The sequence below is a fragment of the Temnothorax longispinosus genome, chromosome 8, assembly GCF_030848805.1.
Source record: "Temnothorax longispinosus isolate EJ_2023e chromosome 8, Tlon_JGU_v1, whole genome shotgun sequence".
Taxonomy (NCBI): domain Eukaryota; kingdom Metazoa; phylum Arthropoda; class Insecta; order Hymenoptera; family Formicidae; genus Temnothorax; species Temnothorax longispinosus.
In genome coordinates, this window is record NC_092365.1 from 6,194,965 (window position 1) to 6,222,125 (window position 27,161).

A 27,161-nucleotide genomic window follows, 5' to 3' on the forward strand; every position below is an offset into this window, starting at 1 on the left:
TTCTTTCCCCTTTTTATTTTTCATGAAATAACAGCGGTTTTTCCTCGCTAAAGCTATCGACAAATACAATTAATGATTCAATTTTAATCTACTGCAGTCTCTGAAAATATTGTTCAATGTTTAAAACAACATGCATATACGATATAATTTTATCGCGATTTAAGATCGTCATCATGAAGAGAAAACCATGCTATATAGTGAAGGAAAACGATGAATGATATTTTACATAGTTAAACATCGGTACGTGGAAAATGCCACTGAGAGAACTGTTTTCACACCAAACCCGAGAGAAAGAAAGCGAGAAGGAGTGAGAGAGATGCGTTATTTCTATTATTTAAACATAAACGCGGCATTAGAATGTAAATAATCTGGTTGACTCGATGGATAGCCTGTCGGATAAATTCTAACAATAAATAAAATTCACTCGCGCGCTTTTCTAAAGAGTACTTAACCCGGTCTCGAGCTACGTATACTTAGCAAAATATAGCAAAATAAAATTAAATTAAACTGATTATTCAAAATTATAATAATCTACGAAGAGAAATTTCATTACACGCGCGATATACACTTTCCATCAACAAACATTGATTTTCTCTCTCCTACGTCACACACTTAAAACATTTTCCAAGGCACAGTTTCAAATGGACGTCGATTTGAATCTTTATAAATATACAATTTATATCTAAAGAAGTAACATAATATAATGGTAAAATGAAGAATCCCCAAGTTCGGCGTAAGCTACGTCGATGTAAAATCGATTTGTTATCGGATAATAAAGGCAAACGATCATGCTGGCCTTCGCCAGATGGGGCGCTTTGACATAAAAGATCTTATATACAGTGGGAACAAAGAACACAAACGTGGTCCCAGTGAGAGGTTTCGGGGAGAGAGTGTCGAGACAAGAAACCCAATTATGAGTATAAGTTAGACGCAAAAGACAGCTTGTTTTTCACAGGGGAGAAGGGTATACCCAGAGGTGCATCTGTCAGAAAAAACAACATTCGCCTCGTGCTCGTGCCCCTCGACGATTATTTTCCACGTGCCGCGCGCATCGACGCCGTTTGTCGATGTCGGAGATTCAGACATAGACGTTTCACCTAATTGGACGATGCGCTCGTTAATTCCGCAACATCACTTCTTCCTCATTCACGCGAACCAGCGATCCATATCGATAACGAAGTAGATTTTCTACGAAAAAAGCTCTCTGCGCGCGCGACGGTTATTGATAAAACTTACTCAAAGTATATGTATTCACACGTGTGTATCGAGTGCGCAAAAAACGGTGACAAAAGTCTCGCGCGTGCGTGTGTTTGAAAATCTGTGAGAAAAATCGGCAAAAATCCAAGGAGAGCGGTGCAGGGACTTGACATGGAAAACACATAATTATCGACGATGAAAAGATTTGATCTAATTACAAAGCAAAAGCTGGAGTACGTAAATCGTCAGTCTCGATTGACGATATATTTTCTCGAAAAGGACAGGAAAATCTTTTCTAGTCGCGTTTCTCCATCGGATTTAATTACTTCTAAGTCAATCGCGATCTTTAGATTCGACTGCGTGCTTTTTTGCAACAATTAAGCGGAAGAAATAATCGTCGAAGAAGCTGCCGAGATGTCGGGCAAAGGCTTACTAAAGTAGTCGTAACAGTAGTAATGAATTTGGTGATGGTGAATTAAATTTCTGGCATATTAAGAAATGTGTGGATAAACGAATGAACAAATGCTGAAAACGGATCTTGAAAAAGAGAGAGAGTGAGAAAAAGAGAGAGAGAGAGAGAAAGAGAGAGAAAAAGAGAGGGGTGGATTTGAGGCTGAGATTTTAAGAGGGTTTTTTTTCTTAAGGTGTTGTCGTGGGGGTATCGACTGGTAATATATTATATGTCACTCTAGTGTATATTATAAGAGGTTCGGAGGATAGATTTTCTCGGGGCCGTGTCGGTATCGGGGCCCGATAATCCTACCTTAAAGAGCTGTACGCCAATGACGGCGAACACGAACTGCAGGAGGCTGGTGACGAGGACTATGTTTCCGATAGTCTTTACCGCTACGATGACGCACTGTACTACGTGCTGGGTTCACAATATTAATCACAATATATATTCGCCCTTCGTGATAGTGAGATGGAAATTGTGCGCGCCGCGCCGAAATAAAAGTTATAACGCTCGTTTCGTTTCGTAACGATATCTTTTAACACGCATTCTGGTCGCATTCCGTCAAATTCGTGTAGCTTTCTTCTCGTGGAGAGCCAGCAGAGAATCTGGACTTCATTAAAATTCTAAACAAAGATACTCGAGACGAATTTCTTAATTCAAACTAGAAGTATACGTCTTTCAATGTCTCTTCGCAATATATGGAGAAAATCTATGGAGGTGTCGTTGCATTAATTTCGTATTGACGATAAATAAATATTTTGTCGATCTCGGTAAATAAATTTTCGCGTAGTGACGATATTCGCGCGTAAGAAAAATTCTCGATATTGTATACAGGGATGAAATGTAATTTCTCATTTCGCCGTCAACGTGACTTTTCCGAAGTTACCTCGGCGCTCTTCCACCATTTGTACACGAGTAATTGCAATTTCGCGCACGCTTGGCGATCAACGTCGGACTAACGAGAGCGACTCTGTAATCTAGCTGGCTGTGTGTACATATTATACGGTCTGGCGTTATTATTACGTATACTACGGCGGGGCGTATGCTGTGAATTGGGCCGGTTTTAGCGGACTTAGATAAAACAGGTGAGACAAATGAAAGAGATACCTTTAATCCCTTGGCGCGATTGATGGCACGCAGCGGCCTCAGTACACGGAGCACTCGAAGCACTTTGATGAAAGAGAATGCGCCAGTGCTGCAAGTATACAATAAATAACGGCATCAGTACAAAGCACGACAGATATAACGAGAACAAAAATGCCTCTAATCTTTCGGGCAATCGAACTTTTTAAAAATGAAACTCCGCCTCAGAGAATTGAATTGCCTTATTTGCGTTCTTTTTGCACGATTACAATTGTAATTGATTTTTTATTAATGTAAACAATAATAATATAAAGAACAAGATTATACTTCATGGGTGTCATGGAAATGAGAGAGGCGCAAACGACGAGAAGATCGAGCAGATTGAAAGCCGATCGGCAGAACGCGCCCTCGTGGATGATGAAGCCGTACGAGACCATTTTGAGGCAGATTTCGATCGTGAAAACGGTAGTGAAAAAATAGTCAAAGTAGTTCAGTATCTGCAACAAAGCGTAACCAACCAGTTATTTCGTTAGTATGCCCATTTCTACCAAATTAGATTAATTTTAATCTCGGTTTACTTACTTTTTATCTTTTTCTAACACTTGAACTAAAAAAAGATGGAAAGTAAGTTAAATCGAGATTTACAATTAACCTACATTGATAGAAATAGACATTAAACGGAGATCTCGATAGTTGCGTTAAAATCCCGATGAAACGGATATTTTAACGGCATTTTGGCATGAAAAATCGATTCGTCTTTCGGCGCGATACCTACGTCATTTCTGTCCGACTTCTGTCTCAGTGGGTCTTCGGCGGCCAACATGGCGGAGGAAATCATAATGCACAGTAGTATCACGTTGCTGAAGTAACTGTGATTGCAGAACCAATGGCAGAACACGCGAAACCTGCGGAAACACGATCGAAAAGGAATATGATTTAAAGCGGCCTCTGCCAAAGAGATGTCCGAGAAATGAAAAGATCGGAGAAAGTTTCGTCGAACTATTTTATATATCTTTTATCTCGGCGAAGCTGAAATAAAGTTTTTCTGTACCTATTAGTGCTCGAAAAAATAAAGAATGCCGAACCGGCCGGGATCGGTTCCTTCTTGGTGGCCATGTTGTACTCGGACATTCTTCGCGGTCTAGCCGACACTTCCTGTCCGTCATCTGCAAGAGAAATTAGTCTCTCTTTTCTTGTTTTTATTCTACCGAATTATTATTTCGGCTCGCCTCACAACTCTTGCAGTAGAAATATTGATGGGATCTCGAAATAATTGGATGAATCGGGAACGAATTTTCTTTCAGTTATTAATTCCTGAAAGTCAGATTAACTAACGTACCTTGCATTTCTGGCTCACCATCTTCCTCCTCCTCTTCTTCCTCCATTTCCTCGTCGGACTCGACGTTAAGTCGCACCTTATGCGTATTCATATCGTCGCTTTTCTCCGACCTGCATAATTAGCGATAATTACTCGATATAGATTGCGTTCTGAATTTGCTTTTTTAAAATAGACATCTTTTTGTAGACTCGGCTCGCCGGCATAAATTCTTTATAAATCTATAGAACGTAGACAAGTATTCGTTTAAATAAAAGCCAATACATTTTTTCAATATATGTCGCAGGAGGAAGAAGATAAAGTTCAATTATCTTTAAGAGAATTTAGTACTTGATAAAGATTTGACGTTAAGTAACAATTGAAGACGCTAAGCTTTCTAATGATATCGGTCTGAGGATAAAAAATAAAATTGATAGAAGTGCACATTGTGCAAAAGTGTATCACGAGTGCCCTTAGCTCCGCTGCGTGTTCTTATACTTCTTGAGCCATGATTATCGATTTTCGCGAATCCCCTCGAGCTTTACAAGCTCATAATAACGCTGCACAAGGGGAGGGGTGCATAACAATGCTCTCTCTAATCTCATTAAATGTAGTAACGCACATCGTTATATTACAAATTCCAACCGCGCTATGAGAGAGGGCTTACGTTTCGGTATCGAGTGCGGCTTCGTAGTCCTCCATTGTCTCGTTAGGATCGTGTTCGAGATCTGTACCGGCGGCCTCCTCGTCCTCTCCCCCTTCGCCACCGTCATCGCCAGCTTCGCCGCTGACTTCGTCCCTTGCCAGTGAGCCGCTGCGAGATTTATTTTTCTCCGCCTGTGGAGGAGGGTAGTTATCTGCCAAGTGATTCGGTCAAAAACAACAGTCGGTTGCGTAATCAGTAGCAACGGGAAATGCTCTCGTACACAGAAAATACCTCAATGAAATGCAACGGGAAATGCCAAGAAGAAAATCTCTGGGGATAGAATAATATTTATATTAATTCATTCGTATTCAATAATATTTATTGAAACAGAATGAATACGCATTACTTGAAAGTAAAAGTAGTTTAACCAATAAAATTTAATTATGATTTCAATGGTCTCCGCATTCCAAACACAGTGTAGAATTTATTACAATTACCAAAAAAATAATCTGCGGAATTAATTAAAAGATCTATCGAAGAATCATGTCGAAATGCGTTCATGTTAAATAATGTGAAGTAATATATTTGTTTTTCAAACTAATTAAATTCTATAGCCAATATACACATATGTTTCCCCGACGATTAACATTATTACTGTGCAAAGCTCGTCCTATGAGTCGATAATGCACGCGTTCACAAATATTAACATAAAGTACATCAGTACATATACAAATATTTGATTTGCTGTTATTGTAGCGCCAAATTCCCCCGAGTCAATTATATCTCGTTAATTTTCCTGTCCTAGGCAAAACTTGGCCATTGTTTACGAGGACCGACTGTTGTTTTTGACCGAATCACTTGGCGGATTCGTCAGTGTCACTTTCTACGCGTTGTAAAGTCGAAAGACAAACGCGATATGAATATTGGCAGTAAAAAGTTCGATGCGAGAGAGAGAGAGAGAGAGAGAGAGAGAGAGAGAGAGAGAGAGAGCAATAAACCCTTTTTTTATTACCACGATCTGATTGCATGTGACTCAAAAGTGCAGCTCGCGCAGCAACGAAGCTACAAACTTCTTTTACTACTTATAAAAGCGCCGTTGGCATAAACAATAATACAATACTTGATTTAAACATCAATTCCATACGTCTCGTTCCATTTTTATTATTAAAAAGAGAACGAGACGTTAAGTAGAATTACATATTTCCTTCTGAGTGACAATTACAAAAGTATACTTGACACGTAAGAATTAGAAAACTACTAAATTCATATGAAATTGCGTATTGGATAACGCATTGTGAATTCACGAATGCAACGAGATGTGCATCATACGTTAAGGAACGCATGCCTGAAAGAAAGTTCACGTGATCATATTTTCGCCGCGCAATCAACAGTTTTTCCCCCAATGTTGTTGGTCGTTATCCACAAGCGTGATTAATCAGCTTTCGAACTTCGCCGATGCGGTTTTAAACTACCCTACGAGGTAAAATTGCGTTGCTCGCGTCGCGTAACTTGGTGAATTGCAACGGCTGCACATTCGACGAAGAAAGTCCGACGTTACACACACACAGGCAATTCTCCGGGTCTCCGTATAACGCCCGTATTAATTTGACTGAGTCCCGCGTCAATTTAGATCAATTTCAGCTTGAGATAAAATTAGAGCTTGACGTTGACGAAGTTATTTATCGTTAAAAATAAATAGGATTCCAGGATACTGTGTTTGACTTTAAAGGATACTGCGTTTGACATTATTAAGCGTCTCTTATTATAAAATTATTACATGTCTCTTAGTCGAATTAATATTATTGAGATTAATTTCGCGTGATAAAATTTTGACCGAACCAAGAAAAAGAATTACAATACAATAGCCATTTTTATCGCTCTTTACACGCACGTCGGCGTTAAACGCGACGTTAATTTACTCGGAATAGGCGACGTCTTGTCGTCGTCAGCCTTCAGATTCGTTCGAGCGCGCTCGCATTGTCCGTAATGCGCATCGTGATATCTACCTCTCGCAAATGCTATATGCGACGTAAAGATAAAGACTAAAGACGCGCTTCTCTCGAGAGACCGCTCGGCCGAATTAGCCTGATCGTTTATGAAAATCCGAAAGAAACGGCTCGTTCAAGAGTTACGTGATTCTACGGTTCTCGCGGAAAGGCGATGACGTGTACACACAATTTATTGCTTCCACGTTCTTTCGTGTCAAGGTCTTTCTTATATCGAGAGACAGCATATAATTGTGTTACTTCATTAATTTAATGGAAGGATCGAAAAATGTGTCATTCAATAGAAAAACAAGGTGCTGTATATATAAAGATCATTCTAGTATATGTTGTGTACATTGTTATACAAGCAATAGCAAGAATTATTATAATGTAGGTCTTTAAAAAATACGCCGCGGTTTTTATCAATGAGAAATGGTTTAATTAATAAAATAGAGAGAAAGTAGTTTTCTTAATACAATATTTCAGCGCGAATAAAGTGAATTTAACGAAACATTGCGTATATATTAAATTCACGTTATATCTGACGCTCAAAGTCATCGGCAATCTAGTATGATGCATTATGTATCCATGTTCATTATCGTATGTACAATCAAACTCACCTCCTCCTCGGCCTCCTTTTCGATGGCAGTCAGGGACTCGGCATCGGCGAGATTGTCGACGGCGATAGCCAAGAACACGTTCAAGAGAATATCTGCGTTGCTATCTTCGTCAAGGATCGATTAAAATTTATTAAATCAGACCGAATCGATATTAACGCCGCGCGCGAGAACGGAAAGAGACAATTGTTTTTATCGCCGAGACGTCGTCTATTTCGCTAAAGGATACAGTTACCGCATATGAAGAGGATAATGAAATAAATACAGGCGAGCATGCCAAAACTGCTGACGCCGCCGTAAGCCTGAATCCCGACGTACATCACAGCGTTCCAGTCCTCGCCGGTTAATATCTGGAGATGCAAGAAGCCCCGAGCGTATCGCATATTATTTTTGGAACGGAGAAGAAAAATAGAGAACGCGAAAAGTAAGAAATCAAATCAATCTCGAAGTCAAAACTTCGTAATAAATCAGCAATGCAATTTTACAGAATTGCGTTTCGAGTTTTCTCCATCGTGGAGAGTGATCAGATACCTGAAATACGGTGAGCAGGCTCTGCCAAAAGCTGTCAAAATTTTGACGCTTCTTTTCCTCGTCGTGACTGAAATTAAACTTTCCACCGAAGACCTATTTAAAAGAGAGATTTCGAAGAATAAAGAATAAATTAAATTCGACTACATTCGTTATGTTGTTTATACGAATACTTTACGCTGAGTAATCTACCTGCATGCCCAGAAGCGCGAAGATCACGATGAAGAGGAAAAGCAGAAGCAACAGCGAGGCGATCGATTGTATCGAGTTTAGTAAAGAGGCCACTAAATTCGACAGTGATCTCCAATATCTGCAAAGAGAAGGATAACTCACATCTCTTATCGCGCACGTCACGTTTATCTCGCGCGTAAAAATTTATCTTCTTTAAACTGTACTGACGTATCGTATTATACGATAAATATCGATGGCACAGTTCTTGCAGAAATTGAACCTAAATTTACGACTATAAAAAGATCTGGCTGATCGGTACTCACTTCGTTACTTTGAATACCCTGAGCAACCGGACGCAACGAAGTACGGAAACGCCAAGAGGCGGCATTACACGTGTATTCGTAAGTATCATTTCGGTGATCGACCCGATTACGACAAAGCAATCGAAACGATTGAACAACGAGACGAAATAACCCTGCGGAATAAATTACAATACCTGAGAGTTAATAGGCGCTTTATCTACGTGTTTTAAGAAAATACTACGTGTCTTGTTGTCGCATCTTATTAACCCCTTGACTGCCGATGACGTGCCACGAGAATGCATTTTCTCGTCATGAAATATTAGAGTCGCTAGTGATTATCACTAAAGCAAGGTGTGACTAGCGGTTTTTGGGTGTACTGAACACAATTTTTGATCCAATTTGCAAAATGTTGCTTCAGAAAAAAGATATGGCTATTAGAAAAATGAAAATTTTTGAGATATTTTGTTATATTAAATTTTACAATGAATTAATGACTGAAATAAGATACATTTAGTAGTTTTTGGGCGTGTCAAACGTGATTTTAAAGTCATATTTGAAAAAATATGTTTAAACAGTTTTATGACATTTTTTGTTGAATTTGACTCTAAATTCATCAGCCATCAAAACCCCTCTACATAAACTTCCATTAATTTTCGAGAATCTTTTGTTTTTGGCATTTTAGGACCACGCGAGGAAAATGGTGTTGCACTCAAGGAGTTCAAATAAGGATGCATTCAACAATTATAAGTAATAAACACTAATTAAATGATGTAATATCAATGTTCGAGAAGAATCGGGAAATGCTGCGACAGAGTCACTCACCTGAAAACCTAAACTGTACATTTTTAACATCATCTCCATGGAGAACAGCACGATGAAAAACATGTTCGTGATTTCTGATGGCAAAAAAGAAAGAAAACTCGCGTTACGAAACGTATTACTGAAGGCGCCGGGGTCGGTTTATATAATTAAAGCAAACAACAAGTCGACATTATTTCCGCGGTAGTAGCGACGTGGCCGGTATTTACCTTGAAAGTGCTCCATCCAGTCCGGCTGACCGTAGTGCTCCGTGGCGAGAACACCGGTGTTCAAGAAGACCAGAACTATGATGAGCCAATAGAAGACCTGGGACTTCACAGCCTTCCTACAGGCTCTTCGCATCCGCCTGTTCACTCTGCGGAATATTCGCGTTACAATGCGCCGTGTATAGAGTTTAAGCTTCACGCTCGTTCGTGTACACAAACGCTTAGGGGATCTTTGAGCTCGTCAGATAAATGACGCTTTGATCTCTACTTTCCTCGAATACGTTTCCTCGATAAAAGCACGTATTTCGGAGAAAGAACTTTTCGAGGTCTATCATTGAGATCGGTCGAATTATCTGCGTCGATGATCATCGCGAGAAATGGTTTATTTATTAAAATGGACATTAAATGACTTTAACGATCGAAGATTTTGACAGGCGATTTTAAATGTCGCGAATTACCTTTCTAAATCCCGTTTCTTCTTCTTCCAAACGGACTCTTGCTGGATCCCTTCCTCGTCACCCTCCAATTGGTCCGTGCTCTCTATTTCGTTCTGCTGCTTGGCTATATATGTAATATTAAACGTTCAAACTCAGTTCAATTAATTAGCAGTCTTCAACTGGGGAGGGAAAAGTTGTTTTCATCACGTGAAATTGGATTTGGTGTAACTTCTCGAATTTAATTTACGCACTACGCGTATTTGCATAAATGTATGATGTATACAAAACATGTTGCAATTAGATAAAATTCTCCTGTTTATTCAAAATTGTTATGTATATATAATTAATTTTATTCTATTTTCTCTTACTTGTAATAGTAGAACGTCACATCAAATTGTACCAAATTATTTTTAATGAACACGCTTATTTTATTTTGGAAAATTTCACCTCTCTTTGTCGCATACGTACTTTTTCCATCTTGCTTTGGCTCGTCGGTCTCCGGCTCGATGTCCTCGGCCTGCGTTATCCAGTCGAGGTAACCCCTGAGATCGTCCTCGATCTGCTGCTTCTCCCTGAGCTTGTGAAAGTCGCCACGCGCCTTCGCCTTCTCTCTCTCCTTGGAAAATTCACTGCACGAAAGCGGGACAAGTGCACATGTACGTACGGTCGTCGTATCGCATTGTGATTAGAGGTACCGGCGCGCGCGAGACGCGTAATTGGAACATTCAAAGGCAATGAAACGGAAATCGAGACGCGCGTGAAAAGGGAGTCTTTATTTGCCCGCGCGCTCTTCTTCGATCTCGCTCGAATGGGGACGGTGTAAATACGGTCTATTCCGTGTCGGGAAACATCCAGCGAAACACGCCTCCTTCGACATTCATAGTCTCTCTCTTCTTTTATGCGCCAAGTAGAACGGAATCGATCCGTGACACTAAGGATCTAATTATCCTAGGAATAACGCTTCTTGATAAAAGATGTATTTCGATCGAAGGTTTGATATCGTTCCGACATGAATTTTAATATGTAAAATTTCGTATTCTGTTAAGCTGAATTTTAATTGCGTGATTAATCAGCGCTGTTTTTACCTGATTTTTTTTAAATTAAAACATCTATTTCTTTAACGTTTTAACGTTTTAACGTCACGGCATTTTGATTTCGAGCAGTCTTCGAAATGTATTTCAAACGTGCATTTTGCGATGCTCGCCGATAATAAGAGTGTTTACGCGCGTGGCGTTAAGGAGCGGATAAAACGTAAAAAGGGAAGAAAGTTAAATCGCGCTTGTCATCGATACCGTTTTCACGCCTCGATTAGCCGCGCATCCTTTACCGATACGCAATGGAGTGTGTGCGTGTATATATGTAGGTATCAACCTAAGAAAGAGATATTTTTATCTCGTTTCCCTTGCCTTTCCCTTCCCCCCCCCCTTCATCAAGGATTGCAAGAACTTCGCGAGGATAGATGTCACAAGCCGCTTCAGCGGATTACTTAAAGCGTTCCTTAAACAATCGCTCGGGGATCACGGAAATTCGAAAGCTTATTATCCCGTTATATCGGTAAATGTCGCATCTAAACGTAGATAAAGTACGCGATATTCAATTAATCTATTATTCTCGATATTTCGTGAGATTTAATTAATCAAGTAATAAGAACTGCAATTATCGGATTTCCAGATTTATTTTTGTTTATTTTCTTCCGTGACAATGGCTGTCTGTGGAACAAAATTTTTCTCCACACTTACCCGGACAACACACCGAGAATTAGATTCATCACGAAGAAAGCCCCAAGGATGACCATCGAAATGAAGTATATCCACTGCCACGAACTTCCCATCGCATCCTCGATCTAGACAAAACACGTAGATTTTAGCTTGTCGAAGGATTATGCTTGTTCTCTTTTTTATATATTTATAAAATTGGCAGTATATATATCTGAAGGTTTTGCAAAAGATGTATGGATAAAGTCGCTATTTAATGTATAAAAAAAAGTATGGCGCTACAGTTTAATTTTGAGCTTGGGTCTTCTAAATTAGAATCCAAGAATCCTCTTCAGATTTTTAAACAATTATCTAATCACCAATGTATTTAATGCGAATTAATACACTGAGAAAAAAATGTTGTTAACTTGGCTAAAATTTTCAACTGATTATTATTTTTTTAATTGAAATATTTAAGTATTTGAGTCAAATTACGTCATGTTAGATTTAATATGTCGCATTTAATTTAAATACATAAATATTTCAATTAAAAAAATTATAATCAGTTGAAAATTTTAGTCAAGTTAACAACATTTTTTTCTCACTGTATAGAATGCTATCGGAAAGCGTAATCTGCATCTGCATTTTTCTTCTTAATACTTGATTAGAGAAGATTATCATATGAAAGATTACTCGTGCAGCGACTTTACATTATAAAGCACTTCTGTCCAGCCCTCGAGGGTGATGCATTGGAAGACCGTGAGCATGGCCAGTCCGAAGTTGTCGAAATTCGTGATGCCGTTGTTGGGGCCCTCCCAGTACCGCTTGCTGCATTCGTAGTCGGGCCCGACCCGGGAGCACTGGTAGCCTCCGGGGCCGCATGGTATCGGACCGTCCATTAACTCGCCTGCGATATAAAGGGGAATCGAATTTTTAATTCTCGACAGCGATAACGGCGGTCGCGGGGCGATAATAAGGTCGGCACTCTGCGCTGAAACTTTTAATTGGCTCGATTCGTCGAGCAAATGAGTTTAACGTATCATGATAACACTTAAAAATGTATGCACATTTTTCTACGTACACCTTATGCAAAGCGGCTTGAGACTAGTACCTTTCTCCACTACTACTAAAGGCGATTTATCGGCCTTTCTTGCGCTTCTCGCGATGTGTACATAGGTCGATTAAAGGAGCTCTGTTAAACTCTCGTTGCTTTGTTAAACTTTAAATTATACCGAGCTGATACCGTCAGCCCTGCAAATTGTATCTGTATCTCCTATCAAATTAAAATAATGGACATAATTTGCTAGCTAATTGGTTTCCCTATTAATAATACATAAATATGGGACAGAGAAATATCGAAAGCGCGGATAAAGTACCGATTAATTAATATAAATTAAGTTTAATAAGTTAAAGTAATTATTCTAATTAATTGTTAAAATTAACGTTCGCTTCTCTGCGATATATCTTGTGTGTCTACATAAAAATGATTAAACACAACGTACACAAATAAATAAACTATTAACTAATTAATGCAAGTGAATTCTGCATAGGTAGAATAATTTTTTTAGTTTAATTAAAATTAAACTTGGACGGTTTTCGTGTATAGACATAGAAACTAGAAACTAAAGAATTCCAAGTTTGTAAGAAAGAAGTTTGGCGAGGGCATTGCAAATTATTGTTCTCTTTTTCTTTCAGAGTTTTCGTATCGCCCGGGCTCGGCAGCATCCATACGCTATTTTACACATTCCTGTGAATCAGCTGTTCGTCGCTCGCGCGCGCGCGCGCCTCTCGCGCGCGCGCGCGCCTCTCGCGCTAATAATAATAATTAGACGTTAGTTTCGCGTCTGTGTTTCACAGTTGAATCATATCTAAAATAGCTGTCCCGACGGAAAGTGTGTTTCGAGGCTAAGCCGGGAGTTCCCCCCGGGGTCCTCGCCAAATTCCCCTCCTCTCCGGTTCCAATATCCGATTTTTTTCGTTCCAATCACCACGAGACAATCCCTCGGGAATGCCAAATGCAGATAAATTTTTTTTGTATATTAAGGCCAGCATCAAAAAGTCTCGATTAATTGGGTGTTGTGATTACTTAAGAATTCGTTGTAGCTTTTTAAATACGCATTCTATTTTTTTTTATATGAGAAAAGAGAACCGTAGTTTTTCTTAGAAAAGTTACATGAACTGAGTGTACATATAAAAATATACATAATATATCTTTTTCCACACAATCATTGTATACATATGTATAAAATCTTTCGAAGATAAACATTTATTTCAGAAGATAATTTTAGCTTGAATTTTATGAAGAATTTAACGCAGAATCATGTTGAATATAATAATAGTTAATTTTTAATGATACGTCAAATAAATTAGTTGCAAAATAACGTTAGAAAGACAGAAAATCTGAGTTCCTTTGAAGAGCTAAGCTTCCCAGAAGGATTCGGGATATATAATAGAAATTTAAGAGGATCGATCCGCGATTGCCGCCACGAGAACGTTGCATCGTCCATTAAATGTTTATCGGAGAAATCCTGAGACACGCACTTACCGGTTATTTTGTGGCGGCACGTCTTGTGCATCTTCCCGGAGAACAGCTCGAGGCCGATGATGGCGTAAATGATGATGACGAAGAGAACTAATAAAGCAATGTGCAAAAGCGGTACCATCGCCCTCAAAATGGAGTTTAGGACCACTTGAAGACCTATGCAAATGAATTTATTTTTATCAATTCGTTTTCATTAATCCTTTAAAGAACTAAAACATATTTAAAAACTAATAACTAGCTAATATGTAAAGAGGCTTACAAAAAATTAAACTCAAAGAGTAAAAACTTGTTGAATGAGCCATAAAGTCTAATATATATTAATAAACGCAGGTATAGGTCTTAACTTGATATGTTTAAACGCAATATAATATATCTGAATACATAAAAATCTTTAATATTATATAAAGTAAACATATTCAAAAATTAAAATAAAGCGTATATATATCTTACAATTAGTCAATAATATACATAAAAACCAGACGTTTCGATCTTCGTTGAGATCATCCTCAGTGATAACGTTATGCATAGTCAAAACGTTAAATTGCAGACTTGTTCACGCGCTTGAGCCATGCTTATATAAAATATATTTTATTTATGCGAAAGAATTACGATTTATACGATTTTACTAACATCACATTCGTAAATTGCGTCCAAATTTTGTTAAATTTTAGTACAATCTCTCTCTCTGTTTATTTCACACGAATGAAATCATTCAATCACGTGTATTATATTAATGTTTTGATGGGAGATCTTACTTGGAACGCCGGAAACCAGCCTGAGAGGACGCAGAACACGAAACGCCCTTAAGGCCTTGACGTCGAAACCCTCCTTCATAAGTATCGTCAACACTGTGCTTATCATTCTGCAAGAAAAAAAACGCAAGAAAAAATGTTTCTATGCAACAGACGGGGATTAATGACTTGACGATAAAATGGAGACTTAAGATAATGAAGGCTGCGCGCGCGAAAGTCATTTTCCCGGAACGTAATTTGTCCCTGAAGAAAAGAGCTTTATGTGCCAAGGCTAATAGCACTATAAACACCGTGTGGCAGCATTTACGAGAACATTTATACGAGGTATAAAAAGCGGGAGGAGGGGGAGAGGGGCAAAGAAAAAAAATTTTCCCAATAAACAAGACTCGCTGAAAAAGGGAAAAAAGCTTTCCCCCCCCCCCTCCAATACGCGCAATCTTTCGCGCCTTCAAATTATACGCGACGTTTGACGAGCGTGACGTTATCGCAAACGAGCCCGTCAGAGCGGACCCGTCAACCGGAAAGAAAACGATCGAATCGGATGAGACAATTTCAAATGTTGCACCGGCAGCTGCATTTTCCATTAGGTTCCATGTCATTTGAATAATGGCCCCCGGCGTAATGGTCGCTTCTCGAGCGGGAGGGACTAGATGTGCCGGATGTGCTCTCTCCCGCGGGACATTAAGATGGATCGATTCGCCGTGTCGTTAACCGAAATTGATAAAGTTATCGGATGGCAAGTCGGATATAATATACGCGATACACAGCTCCCTTCCGAAACAGGTACCTATAGTTACGCCTGTCGATCCGAGTCCGCCGTTAATCTGAGATAGATTTCGCGAACAATCCCGCGCGCGCTCTCTCGCTGCGAAAATAAAATTCACATCGCTCTCTCTCGGATCATTAACCGGGAAAACAACGGGGGAGAAGGGGGGGTGGCCCGACATGCTCTATTTGCCAAACTCCTCGGCGTTTTACGCGACGCTCGCATGTTACGTGCGTGCGTCCGTGCGGGGTTCTCTCTCGTCTCTTTATTATGTAAAAATCGATGATCGCGCGTAAATAGGGTACCATTATTTACGTCACTATATATAGTTCGCCACACGGTATCGTGGTAGGAATAATTGCGTAAGGACGTATCGAGACCCCGCGTCGATAACTCAGAAGGCTTATATGGTACCGTTTCATTTGCGTGACAAGGGATGTCGCAATCGCATTTTAATGATTTTTGATGCCTTTCATCCGCGAAGCCGCCTTAACCCTTTGCGCTCAGCGTCCCACTTTTTTCCTCAGTTTTACATTATTTTAACGAATTTTTTATAATGTTAAATGCCGGTTTTCTTGTTTTTGTAGAGTCCCTAGTATGTACATAAACAAGTAAAAAAAAGTAGACAATTGTAAATTTTTATTTGCATAATTACTATAAATAAACAAATAGTCAAAATTTATGCTTTTTATGACAAAAATTGATTCTCTACTAAACTGTTATCAATATCGAAACGAATTTAGGCACATATTTAGAACACTCTAAAGTATTTTTCAGATTTTTGTCAGTTTTTTTCGCTACGTTGTTTTATTATATAAATTAATATTCTTTGAAAAATATAGAAAAATCAACATTTTCTACTGTAAATCCAAATAAATAGTTTAAATATCTCTTATAATGGTATCCTTCAGATTCAACGACCTAAAAAAACTCCGTCAATACTGATTTTTATGAAAATTAAAAAATTTTTGGAATATTAGATCGGCCACTTAGAATTTAAAAATTCTGACTTCTGATTCGTATAATCAGCGACTCGAAAAATCCCCGAGTACAAAGTTTCAAAAAAATCGGCCGGATACAAAGATTCGTGGCACAAATTTAAGGGTTAAGCGAGTCCGTAAATTTTTGAACGTTGACGGAACACGATATTATTATTTTCAAGGAAACAAGAGGCGCGTTTCATAAAATTCCGCATAAATATGCGATAAATATCATATGCGATGTAGCGATCGCGAATGTAAAATCCCACTTATAGAACATAGAACCGGTCCGCGAAATACTAATTGTGGTGGGAGTTATCAGCGCTCGGCCATGTGAAAAGGGGCAGACCCTATTAGGGTATTATCAAGTTAAGCGGCACTCGTAAAATTTCAATCCCCGATATCCAGGGCTGAATTTAATTTACACGCATGAGCCGCGACATTATGTCGACCGATCGGCCGGCGGACGCGCGTGGAATTATTTCGCTGATTTCCCCACCTATGGCTTCACGATAATTCGGTCGGCAGTTCAGTCAGTTCGTCGAAACGACCAACGACGCGGGGAGAACGGATTTTCGGTGTAATATTTCCTTCCTTCCGGCGCCGCCGCCGTCTTCGCTCTCTCGTTCGGCGCGCCGTCAATTTCACTTTATTTATACTCGGCGAAATGCATGGCCGAACTGACTCGCTCGTTGAAGCTCGGCGTTTTAAATCAATTTTATTTCCGCCGCTTCAGACGCTCACTCGCGTTTTTATGAAATAAATACGACACGCAGCTTCCGTGTTTGTTCGCAGCGCGAGTTTTACAATTTTCAGAGTTCGCCTTTTTAAATATATGCAATGTGTATACAAAAAAACACGAAAATACAATAACTCCGCGAAGAATAACCTCGTTTAGATGCTTTCAACTAGTATAATCGATATATAAAGAGCGAACGCGAAATTACTTTATTATTTATTATTTATGAGCCTCGCTTTTAACGCCTATAAATATTAAAAGCTCTACTGATAAAGGTACTTGTTTTTTAGGCTGCCAAAAAACAAATACTGTCGAATATTTTTCGCCACGTTTTTTGTAAAGCGAAATTATTTTGTGTCAAATTATAATATTTATAATTATAATAGTAATTTATAATTATATTATTTATATAATATATATTATATATTAAATTGTTGTATATTAATATTCCACACAGAGTAATTAAAATATCGGCAGTACTTGTTTTTTATTACATATTCAATATATAATATATATCAGATTTCACGGAAGTAGCTTGCTCGTCGTTGTGCTCGATATGTTATATCCGCGATAAGCGAGCATCAAACTCAAGTTGTACTACTTGTCGGTGCGCCTTAGCGTTCGTCGAACGTCATCGGCAATGTGTGCACTGGGAAGGCATCATCAGGTGTAAACTATCCGCCGTCAAAGTGTATATGATCGCCACGCATTATCGATTACGTCGGCATTGATCCAATTAACTTGCACTCGATATAGATTGTTAGGTACTATCTTCGTCGGCCCTCGCCCACCGTTGGGTCGAATTTGGGGAAAAGTGAGTTTATTATAAAACGACGTCGGGGATATTATTATGATGCCACAAGGCCGTGCATTTTTAAGCAATTTTCCCCCTTATTATAAAATTCAGATGGGAAGACGGATGAATCTGGGGAGAAATGACCGGCTAATATCTCTTTCCAGAAATGTGGCGGCGAATAAAAATTTGAGAAAAGTTAAGGCCCCCGCACAATGAAAAATATAAGGAACAAGGAACAGATATTAGCAATAAGAAATCAGGAATAAAGTGGTGTAGCATTGATGCACGGCTTTTGACAGATTAAAAATCTATTGCCTGTGTTATTCCCCGTTTCTGTTTTTCATTGTACATCCAGCTTTATTACTGATTCTTTAGTCCTAATCGCTAATATCCGTTCCTTGTTCCTTATAATTTTGATTGTGCGGGAGCCTTTATATTCGCATATTTAATATATTTAGTTCTAATAGATTCAATTAATATATTTTAAAATTCATCCAAAGAAGAACTAGATCTATTTATAGACAGAAAGGGGAAAAAACGTGGAGAGTTCCAAGGTTAACATACTCACCCAATCACGACTATCGTGAAATCCAGCAAGTTCCAGCCGTTGCGGAGGTAAGCGCCTGGATGCGCGACGAAGCCGTAAGCTATGATCTTCATCACGCACTCCACCGTAAAAATCACAAGAAAAACGTACTCTATCTTCTCCTGCAACACCAGAGGAAAAATCGCCGTGAAAAATATGATGGGAGATGCGACGGTGTAGATCGATCGCCTCTAAAAGAGCCTTTGAGGAAAAGTTACAAATATAGAAAGACCTCCCCTGTGTGCATGTGTGCGTGCTGCTGTCTTAGTGCCGGAAAGAGGCCACTTTGATTGATAAGCGTCGAGCGATAAGACACTTTCGCAATTTTGACCCTACGACACGTCGTCGGCGCGACGTCAACCGGAGGTGGCAATTAAAAGCAAGCGGCGGAGACAAATGGCGGCGGGGACTGCAATTAAAAACGCACGAGACCGCGGAGACAATGTTTCACGCTCACGTAAACAGGACGTCTTCGTTAAACATTTAAAGCACGAACAGCGGCGTTGCGGTTGCAGTTGGATTACCGGCGAGTTACGACAAGAACGTGATCGCTGTTAAACGCACCAGGAGAAAAGGAGTGTCGACATCCGATATTTTTTTCAGGGACTCGAACGCGGTATTTTTTTTTTATATTTACAAACGCGAACATTGCAAAACCTGTTGCTCTTCTCTCGTGCTCTCTCTCTCTCGTCTCCTCTCTCTCTCTCTCTCTCTCTCTCCTCTCTCTCTCCTCTCGTATCCTCTCTCTCTCCTCTCCCTCTTAATCTCCCTCGCGTCTCTCTCTCTCTCTCTCTCTCTCTCTCTCTCCTCTCTCAGGCGTCTCCTCTCTCTGCTCTCTTGGTACGGATTCTCGTCTGCAAGTCGAGTCTCTCTCTCTCTCTCTCGAGGCTCCGTGCTCTCCTCTCTCTCCTCTCTCTCTCTCTCTCTCCCTCGTCTCTCGCTCTCTCTCTCTTCTATCGTCTCCTCTATCTCTCGTCCTCTCTCTCTCTCTCTCGAGTCTCTCTCTCTCTCTCTCTCTCTCTCTCTCTCTCTCTCTCTCTCTCTCTCTCTCCTTTCTTCGAAAATCTCTTACCTCGCGCTAATGCAATTAGGCGCTGAATAGACCGGCAAGAACTTGAGCAAATTTTGAAACTTTGACCAACTCATTATATGGAGCACCGAAATTCATTAATTATGATGTCAGCCATACAAAACTGTACAACACTCTGGAACTTGTCCTTATGTATCTTTTTTTTTTAATGACAGATGATCGATTTTGCAGGATTGATAAAATTGATAATACACATCTGACTTTGAGATAGTTGCACGGAAGAAAAAATTAGCTAGTATAGCAAATATGGGATAATTAATATTTTTTGCAGGGGGAGCTATATAATTTTGCAATAATAGAAAAACCTTTTGTTAAAGTTTTGCTGAACCTTTTGCTATTTAATAATAATTGCAAAAAGATTTTGCTACTATTGCTAAATTATAGCTCTCGCTGCAAAAAATGTTACTTATCCCATATTTTTATACGAATAGATTTGCTATAGTAGCTAAATTTTTTTTCCGTGTGGTATTGCGCGCAAAATACGACATTTAAATTCTTAATAAGTAATTAAATAGCAAATTTCTTTCTTAGAAATTCTTTTGTAGTCAACTATTTACCAAACATAAGATTTATTATAATTTCACTGAATATATGGGATTTATAAAGTAGGGAATGATATGTAACAAAAAGAAATATATATAAAGAATACATTTTAATCGGAAAACAAAAGAAAGCAGACGTGCATTTTATAAAACGCACTGACGAGTGTAGAATTCATTTTTCGATCTCGATCGTTCCTCAGCGTGACTCATCGACAGTAGTATCAGTAGCATCGTTGGCCGTCGCGCAAAAGGGTTAATCGACGCATGGCGTTATGGTCGCGGCGGGCTTGGGGGTATAAGAACGGCACAGGCCTTGGCGAGAAAAACAGGCGAAACAAAAGGAAGAAGCGGCGGGTTAAAAATAAGGCTGAAGAACGCTCTCGCTTGTACACATCGGAGGTAGGGGAAAAAAGAACCGCTGCGGCCTTTGCAGAGAAGGCGCACAGGGGTGGTGGATGATTAAAAGGGGAATTGAAAGGCGCGAATACGGCCACAGAGAGGACACGAATCCTTTATCTCTCTCTCTCTCTCTCTCTCTCTCTCTCTCTCTCTCTCTCTCTCTCTCTCTCTCTCTCTCTCTCTCTCTCTCTCTCTCTCTCTCCCTTTCTCTCCTTTTCCTGCGCAGCATCCATTACGTTTAATTTCCGAAATCGATCGATTATTGGCCCGCTGAAATAGGCTCGAGCGCGCATTATACCGCCGGCCGCCCGTGTTGCTCGCCCATGCGTGACACGTGGGCGCCGTTAGCCGTTACATCACTTTGAAGACGCGAAGTAGAATATAAAGTAGAGTATGAGGAGCCCTTCTTCCCGAGAAAGTTTTGATGGCGGTCGCGTTGTCTTCTCGTATGCTTTATTACTTACTCCACTTGCGAATTTATTATCCTTTTGGGAGCATAAATATTATCTAGCACTGTCATTCGGACGAACTCGAAAGACCTTTGCCTTTGTGCCCGAATTTCAAGCGTTTACTGCGTAACGTTTTTTTCACTGGAAAGTACTACACGCCATTCGCTATTTTATTGAACTCTAAACTTAATGAATGTAAAAAAACCTCATCGCAATTATATGATTAAATAACTTTATTTGAAAAAGAAATGAAAGAAAACAGAATTAATGCGGCTATATTTTTCATCTGTCATTCATCAGCTTTATTCTCTAAAGTCCGTTTCCATAAACATAAATTAAACCCCTTTAATTAATTATCTCTTCTTCAAATCATGCTTCCGTATACATTCCGTTATTACGACAGTATTTTTCATTAGAAAATGCGTTGTAGTATATCTGCACCGCGTGCAATTTTCTACCTGGTCACACAAGGGTTAATACACATGCCCGTCATATAAGCGAAATATGAGAAGAGCAGGTGGCAAGGCCAGGAAGGTAGATATTACGCAAGTGTACCTTGCCGAATAATAAATCCGTCGCTGCTGATGTTAAATGCCAGATCGCGTTCAACTAACGAATATTTTATTGCCCGTAAGAGATTAAACTGTTCGATTTGCCCCGTATCATTTCGCTACTCTACATACAGTTAATATTTTCGGAGAAAGAGAGGGAGAAAGAGAGAGAGAGAGAGAGAGAGAGAGAGACAGAGAAACTTTCGGCACTTTATAACCTTTTAATTGTAACTATTTTATAATCAAATATTACAATCGATCGAAATTGCTTGTTTTATTAAAATTATTATAATTAAAAAGTAATGTTTCCAAGAAATAAATAAATAAATAAACTTTATTAACGGGTAATAAACCCTTTAGCGTACAAGAGCAATAAAATTTCACAACATAGTATGAAGAGCATTTAAGTTACGAGAGTAGACGAGAAAAATTTCGTTTAAAAGTTGATGCAGAGCCACCAAAAAAGTCAACCCTATTGAAGAAATTACTTGCAGATGTTATCAGCCTATTTACACAAGAATTTGCGCTATACAAAGTACTGTGATACCCGATGTGGAAGATGGAGTACTGTCTTAATTCTCTAGTCGGGATGTTAAAACAGAAACGTTCCAACAAATCCGGACAATCAGTAAAGTGGTTGAGAAGCTTAAAAACAAATGTAAGGTCAAAAAATAGTCTCCTATTTTCTAAAGATAGCAGATTTAATTTATCTAATATAGCGCAGTAGTCATGGCAAGTAATTGACATAGGATTTCCTAACCGAAATGCTGAATGCTATTTTGCATTTTTAAACTCAACATGTGAATTAACGCGGACCAAATTACAAAGTTAGATTTTTCTCTATTATACTTAAAAAAATAATAGATATTCATGAAAATGTTCACCACGCTCGGGAGCTACAAATATTGCGAATTTCTAATATAGTTTCATAATCTTGCGGCGATAAAAGATATCGAACTCCGATGCCGGAGTTTTACCTCGATTGAGTCGGGCGGACAATGAAAAAGTTTTGAAAGAAGTCGAGATTGATCTCAAGATTTGCGACTTTTTGGAGTTTGTGACTGTGGAGTTGCGAATTCGAATCTCCTCCCGGGCGTTGTTCGCCGTCCCCCCATTTCTCCGGGGACGCTAAGAAAGTGACATCGTATAGAAAATGCATGCAATGTGAAAAAAAATAGATTAATAGAACACAATTCTACAAGATTTCAATACGCGGTAAATAGTTGACTACAAAAAAAATTCTTGAAAAAGACATTTGCTATTTAATTATTAAGAATTTGAATGTCATATTTTGCACGCAATATGCCAACTGACGTATCAAAGTTAAATGTATACATGTCGCAGGGCTTTCGTGTAATTCGTTTTTTTTGGGGGGGGGGAGGCAAAATCCCTAGAGAATCTAAAAAACCGTGTTTTTGTAAAATAAATAAAAATTATTACTATAACTATATATAATTTACAAATATAAATATTATATATTTATGTATATTTATATTTATATTTATAAACATAATTTATATAACATATTTATAAATATAAATTAATAAAAATTTCAACTGAGAATTTCACTGACAGAACCTAAGGTTTTGCAAAATTACTAGTAAGATTGTGTAATTTTCATTAATTTCACAACATCCCGATTTTGTTGTGGATTCTCTCTACCTTCGAAACAGTTTTTTATGTCTTTCACTTGGCTATTTTGAAAGTATATTCAGTCTCAATCTCGATCGAAGCTTTCTTTAAAGTTAAATTAACGAGCTTGTACAAATCGATATTTTTCCGTTCGATAATTATAATTAACGAACGTCAAGCTGTCACAGTTGACTTGGCAGCTTGCACAGGCAGTTTACACAGGCTTTCCGCGAATTTCCCATTGGCCTAATCTCTCCAAAGTTTCCTCCCGGTACTAATTAGCGCAAGGGGGATGCCCTTTGAGTGACGCAAAACGAAGTCACACCCTTTGGCAAGGCACGACAACGGCGCGGCGCGATTCCACTTTAGCACGCGCATAATATGACGCAAAACTGAATTTCGAGTTGTTATCGAGCAGCCTCTCTGTGCGCACGGGCGAGTGGGCAAATCCCCACATGTATAAAGTTTCTGTCGCAAACCGCGAATCTCCACGAGTCTTATCAGCGGACGAGCTCCGAACAGTTCCCGAATATCGGTAATTAGAAATGTCGAGCTTTTGAGGTGCCCGAGGGGAGTAATCTCAATTAATTCTCGCGCTAAAGCGGCCTACATGTGAATTGTGTTTTCCGATTATGGCGCGCCGCGCCGGGGCAGCATACACGCCGATGTTGAGCAAGATTGAACAATTATTGAACTTTCAGCTCGAATAAGTTTCATGCCAGCAACCCTGCATGCCGTCTCGGAATCGATAACTCGATAGAGGTTCGTGTGGTTCGTTGAACGGAACCGCCACTCTTATTGTTGCAAGAGGCACCCTTCGATTTAGACACATATATACGCGCGCGCGTATATATACATATACGTACATATTATACAATCAGTAAAATTGCTTTATTTCACATTCGGCCAAGTCGCACAAAGGAATTCCCGGCGGCGCCATTTATAACGAGATGATTGCTATTCGCTCGCGATTATTTTTAGTCCTTTTCAAGATTTCTATTTTTGCGCGTATAGGACGCACGTTAAAACGATGCACAATACATGGACATTATCGAATTGGTTTTCATTAAGGAAGGGAACTTTTTTTTTGTTATGTTTGCTGGAAAAAATTTTATAATTTTATTTAGGCATTTAAACACCCAAGATATTAAGCATTCTTAACCCTCTGACTGTGTACGTGGGTCTATGGCGTCCGAGCCAAAGTAATATCTGCTCGTAAAACTTGCAAGCCTGCCAAAAAATATTAAGTAAATAATGTTTATCAAAATGACTATAAAAACGTCAACTACAAGACAGATGTTTTGTGAATTTTTTGAGATTTTTTTAAATACTTTAAAGTAGGGAATAATAGCATTAAACGTGACAGACGTATACACTCCGAGGGTGCAAAAAAAACGTGGAGGGTTAAAAACGAGAGTGATAATTATGCACAAATGCTAAATATACTCGTGTTAAATACTCACCAAGTATTGGTTGGTCAGATTGGAATCGCCATAAGGATACGGCGTGTAAACGGCCAGAGCGACGCAGTTCGCAAATATCGTCATAAGGATGAGCCATTCGAAGGGTCTGCGGGATGACGTTGATAAAATCGAACCGATTAAGGAAAATACATAGAGCGATTATTCGCGTGCGTTAACCCTTTTGTCACAGATTATCGCCAATATTGACCCTAATATCAACATCGCGCCCGAACATGGAATTAGGGTCAATCTGGAGAGGAGGCGGTTTAATGTCAAACGCGTTATTAATGTCAGCAGTGTTTTCGCAAATATCGCTGATATCGGACGCGATCTCTGAACTTTGATATTTAATTCTCCTGCCACGTCGCGCCGCGCCGCGCCGGCATCAAGAGGCCGGCAATTATCGCGCTAATTACGAAAGAAGCGTGCGAGAGAGCAATAGTAAAAGGATACTTCCACTCGACGACGCTGATGCACATCTTCCTAAGAGGGTTCGTGAGGGCCAGGCAAAAGAGCGCCCGTACCGGTCTGTCGGGGGGCGGCTTACCCCCCCGTCTGACGGGCCTCTTCTGTTGGGCCGACTTGGAGGCGGCGCCGCCGGCGGCTCCGGGGCCCGTCTGCGACGGCGGCGGCTGCTGCATATTCGCCAGCTGCGTCGCGTCCATCGCGCCACCGACGTCAAGCTGCTGGCCGGCGTTGGGGGGGATCGCGATGTAGGGGGTCGCGGCAATCGGCTGGGCCCCTGGCAGCTGATCAGGCGGGCCCAACGCCGAGCCCCCATCCCCCCCCGCGCTCATCGGTCGCTTGTGTCGAGCTCCGTGCTTCCTGTGCTACGACGACAATCACACGTTGTTGCTCTTCTTCTTCTCCGGCGACGACGCTCCAGGGATCGTTGGTGCCTAGCCACGCAGATGGCGGCGATCGACGCCGATCGACGCGGTGTCTCAGAGGCGCACCACCACGCGCTGCTGCAGCTCGCCGGCATGCTACGGCACTGGGCTGTTACGAAGCTCCCTCCGTGACCTGCGACGAAAGGTCGGGGTTCATGAAAGGGGACGATAAAGAGGAAGGGGGAAAGAGAGAAAGAGAGACACCGTAACGGTCGACCGCGAGTGCATCGCGAGTATCCTATAAATTGTAATTATTCATGAACTAACACCGCGGTGCATTCACAAGCGCCATGTGCACTCTCATGAAAGCATTCCCGAAACGCACGCGTAAATATCAATACTTTCGAAGATATAACATTTAGTTTTGCGTTCGCGTTGCAATAATTTTAGCATTTGAGTGTAAGTGGAGGAGGGCGAGTTTCGCGAGCCACTTTATTATTTTGTATATTTTATAAATCGGCTGATAATTATCATTATATGATTTTTATATAATAATTTATATTATATTATATTATATTATATAATAAATTATATTGTATTATTGATATTATATAATATCATATAATATCGTATAATTTATATGATATTATATGAATGTATTTCAATTTTTTCGACTTAACTGGCAAACGGGTTTCGTACAATCACGACGTTTCGGCCTTTGGTTTATCAAGTGAAAAACTATATCATCTGTAAGACTCGTCGGTTGACATCACAAGACATCCGTAATATATGAAGTTATTCCAGAAAGATCATAAAAGATGTCTTGTGTGTCCAATAATGAGATGTACAATAGTCATTTATAAAAGCCGAGAGTGACATGCTGTTCGTAAGGAAGCGATCGACCGACTGGTGGGCCCGCAGTCGGTCGATCGATATAAATGACTATTGTACATCTTATTATTGGACACACAAGACATTTTTATGATCTTTCTGGAATAACTTCATATATTACGGATGTCTTGTGATGTCAACCGACGAGTCTTACAGATGATATAGTTTTTCACTTGATAAGGGCCCAAACCAAGGGCCGAAACGTCGTGATTGTACGAAACCCGTTTGCCAGTTAAGTCGAAAAAATTGAAATACATTGTTATTCATCACTGGCAAGTTACGAAATTGTTTATATTTATATTATATGAATTTTACATGATATAATTTATATGATAATTATCACGGTTTTAATATGTTGCAATAAGGTAAGATTAGGATTCTAGACGTAATGCGTGTGAAGAACAAAATATATTAGATATTATATAGAAAAAAACAGAAAAAAAAAACAGGAAACCCAGCAGACACGCAAAGTTAGCAGTCCCACGCATTCTTTATCGGAAAAAAGCGAAACATCCCAAGTAATTTGAGAATCTGCTACTCTCAAACGACGCAATTATACCTTTGACGGTACAAATCCGCCGGCGGTAACGACGCGTACAATGCGTCGGGGGTCGTGCAGCTCTCGCCCCCGATCCGAGAAGGGTAGATGCATAGCGGGCGGCGCACGCGGGCTTTCGATTGCGCCGTGAGTGCAATAAA

General features: G+C 39.7%; 1 protein-coding gene across 6 annotated transcripts in view; it reads right to left on the reverse strand.

The window, feature by feature from the left end:
* The window catches only part of Ca-alpha1d (Ca[2+]-channel protein alpha[[1]] subunit D), a 71,262-nt gene that overhangs the window by 24,764 nt on the left and 19,337 nt on the right, over positions 1–27,161 (reverse strand). For 5 of the 6 annotated variants that reach the window (XR_011733396.1, XM_071786679.1, XM_071786681.1 and 2 more), the window contains 23 exons: positions 25,195–25,764; positions 24,742–24,847; positions 18,598–18,737; positions 14,752–14,858; positions 14,000–14,152; positions 12,165–12,361; positions 11,500–11,603; positions 10,229–10,389; positions 9,782–9,884; positions 9,327–9,472; positions 9,121–9,194; positions 8,320–8,471; positions 8,018–8,135; positions 7,829–7,921; positions 7,527–7,647; positions 7,301–7,392; positions 4,717–4,886; positions 4,074–4,183; positions 3,786–3,900; positions 3,510–3,639; positions 3,062–3,231; positions 2,759–2,846; positions 1,961–2,068 (listed from right to left, as the gene is read on the reverse strand). Coding sequence is in view for 5 of the 6 variants with exons in the window: in XM_071786679.1 (XP_071642780.1) it covers positions 1,961–2,068; positions 2,759–2,846; positions 3,062–3,231; positions 3,510–3,639; positions 3,786–3,900; positions 4,074–4,183; positions 4,717–4,886; positions 7,301–7,392; positions 7,527–7,647; positions 7,829–7,921; positions 8,018–8,135; positions 8,320–8,471; positions 9,121–9,194; positions 9,327–9,472; positions 9,782–9,884; positions 10,229–10,389; positions 11,500–11,603; positions 12,165–12,361; positions 14,000–14,152; positions 14,752–14,858; positions 18,598–18,737; positions 24,742–24,847; positions 25,195–25,538 (3,102 nt within the window). In the remaining variant the exon portion in view is untranslated. The remainder of the gene's footprint in view (positions 1–1,960; positions 2,069–2,758; positions 2,847–3,061; positions 3,232–3,509; positions 3,640–3,785; positions 3,901–4,073; positions 4,184–4,716; positions 4,887–7,300; positions 7,393–7,526; positions 7,648–7,828; positions 7,922–8,017; positions 8,136–8,319; positions 8,472–9,120; positions 9,195–9,326; positions 9,473–9,781; positions 9,885–10,228; positions 10,390–11,499; positions 11,604–12,164; positions 12,362–13,999; positions 14,153–14,751; positions 14,859–18,597; positions 18,738–24,741; positions 24,848–25,194; positions 25,765–27,161) is intronic. The other variant, XM_071786680.1, reaches the window with a different exon arrangement.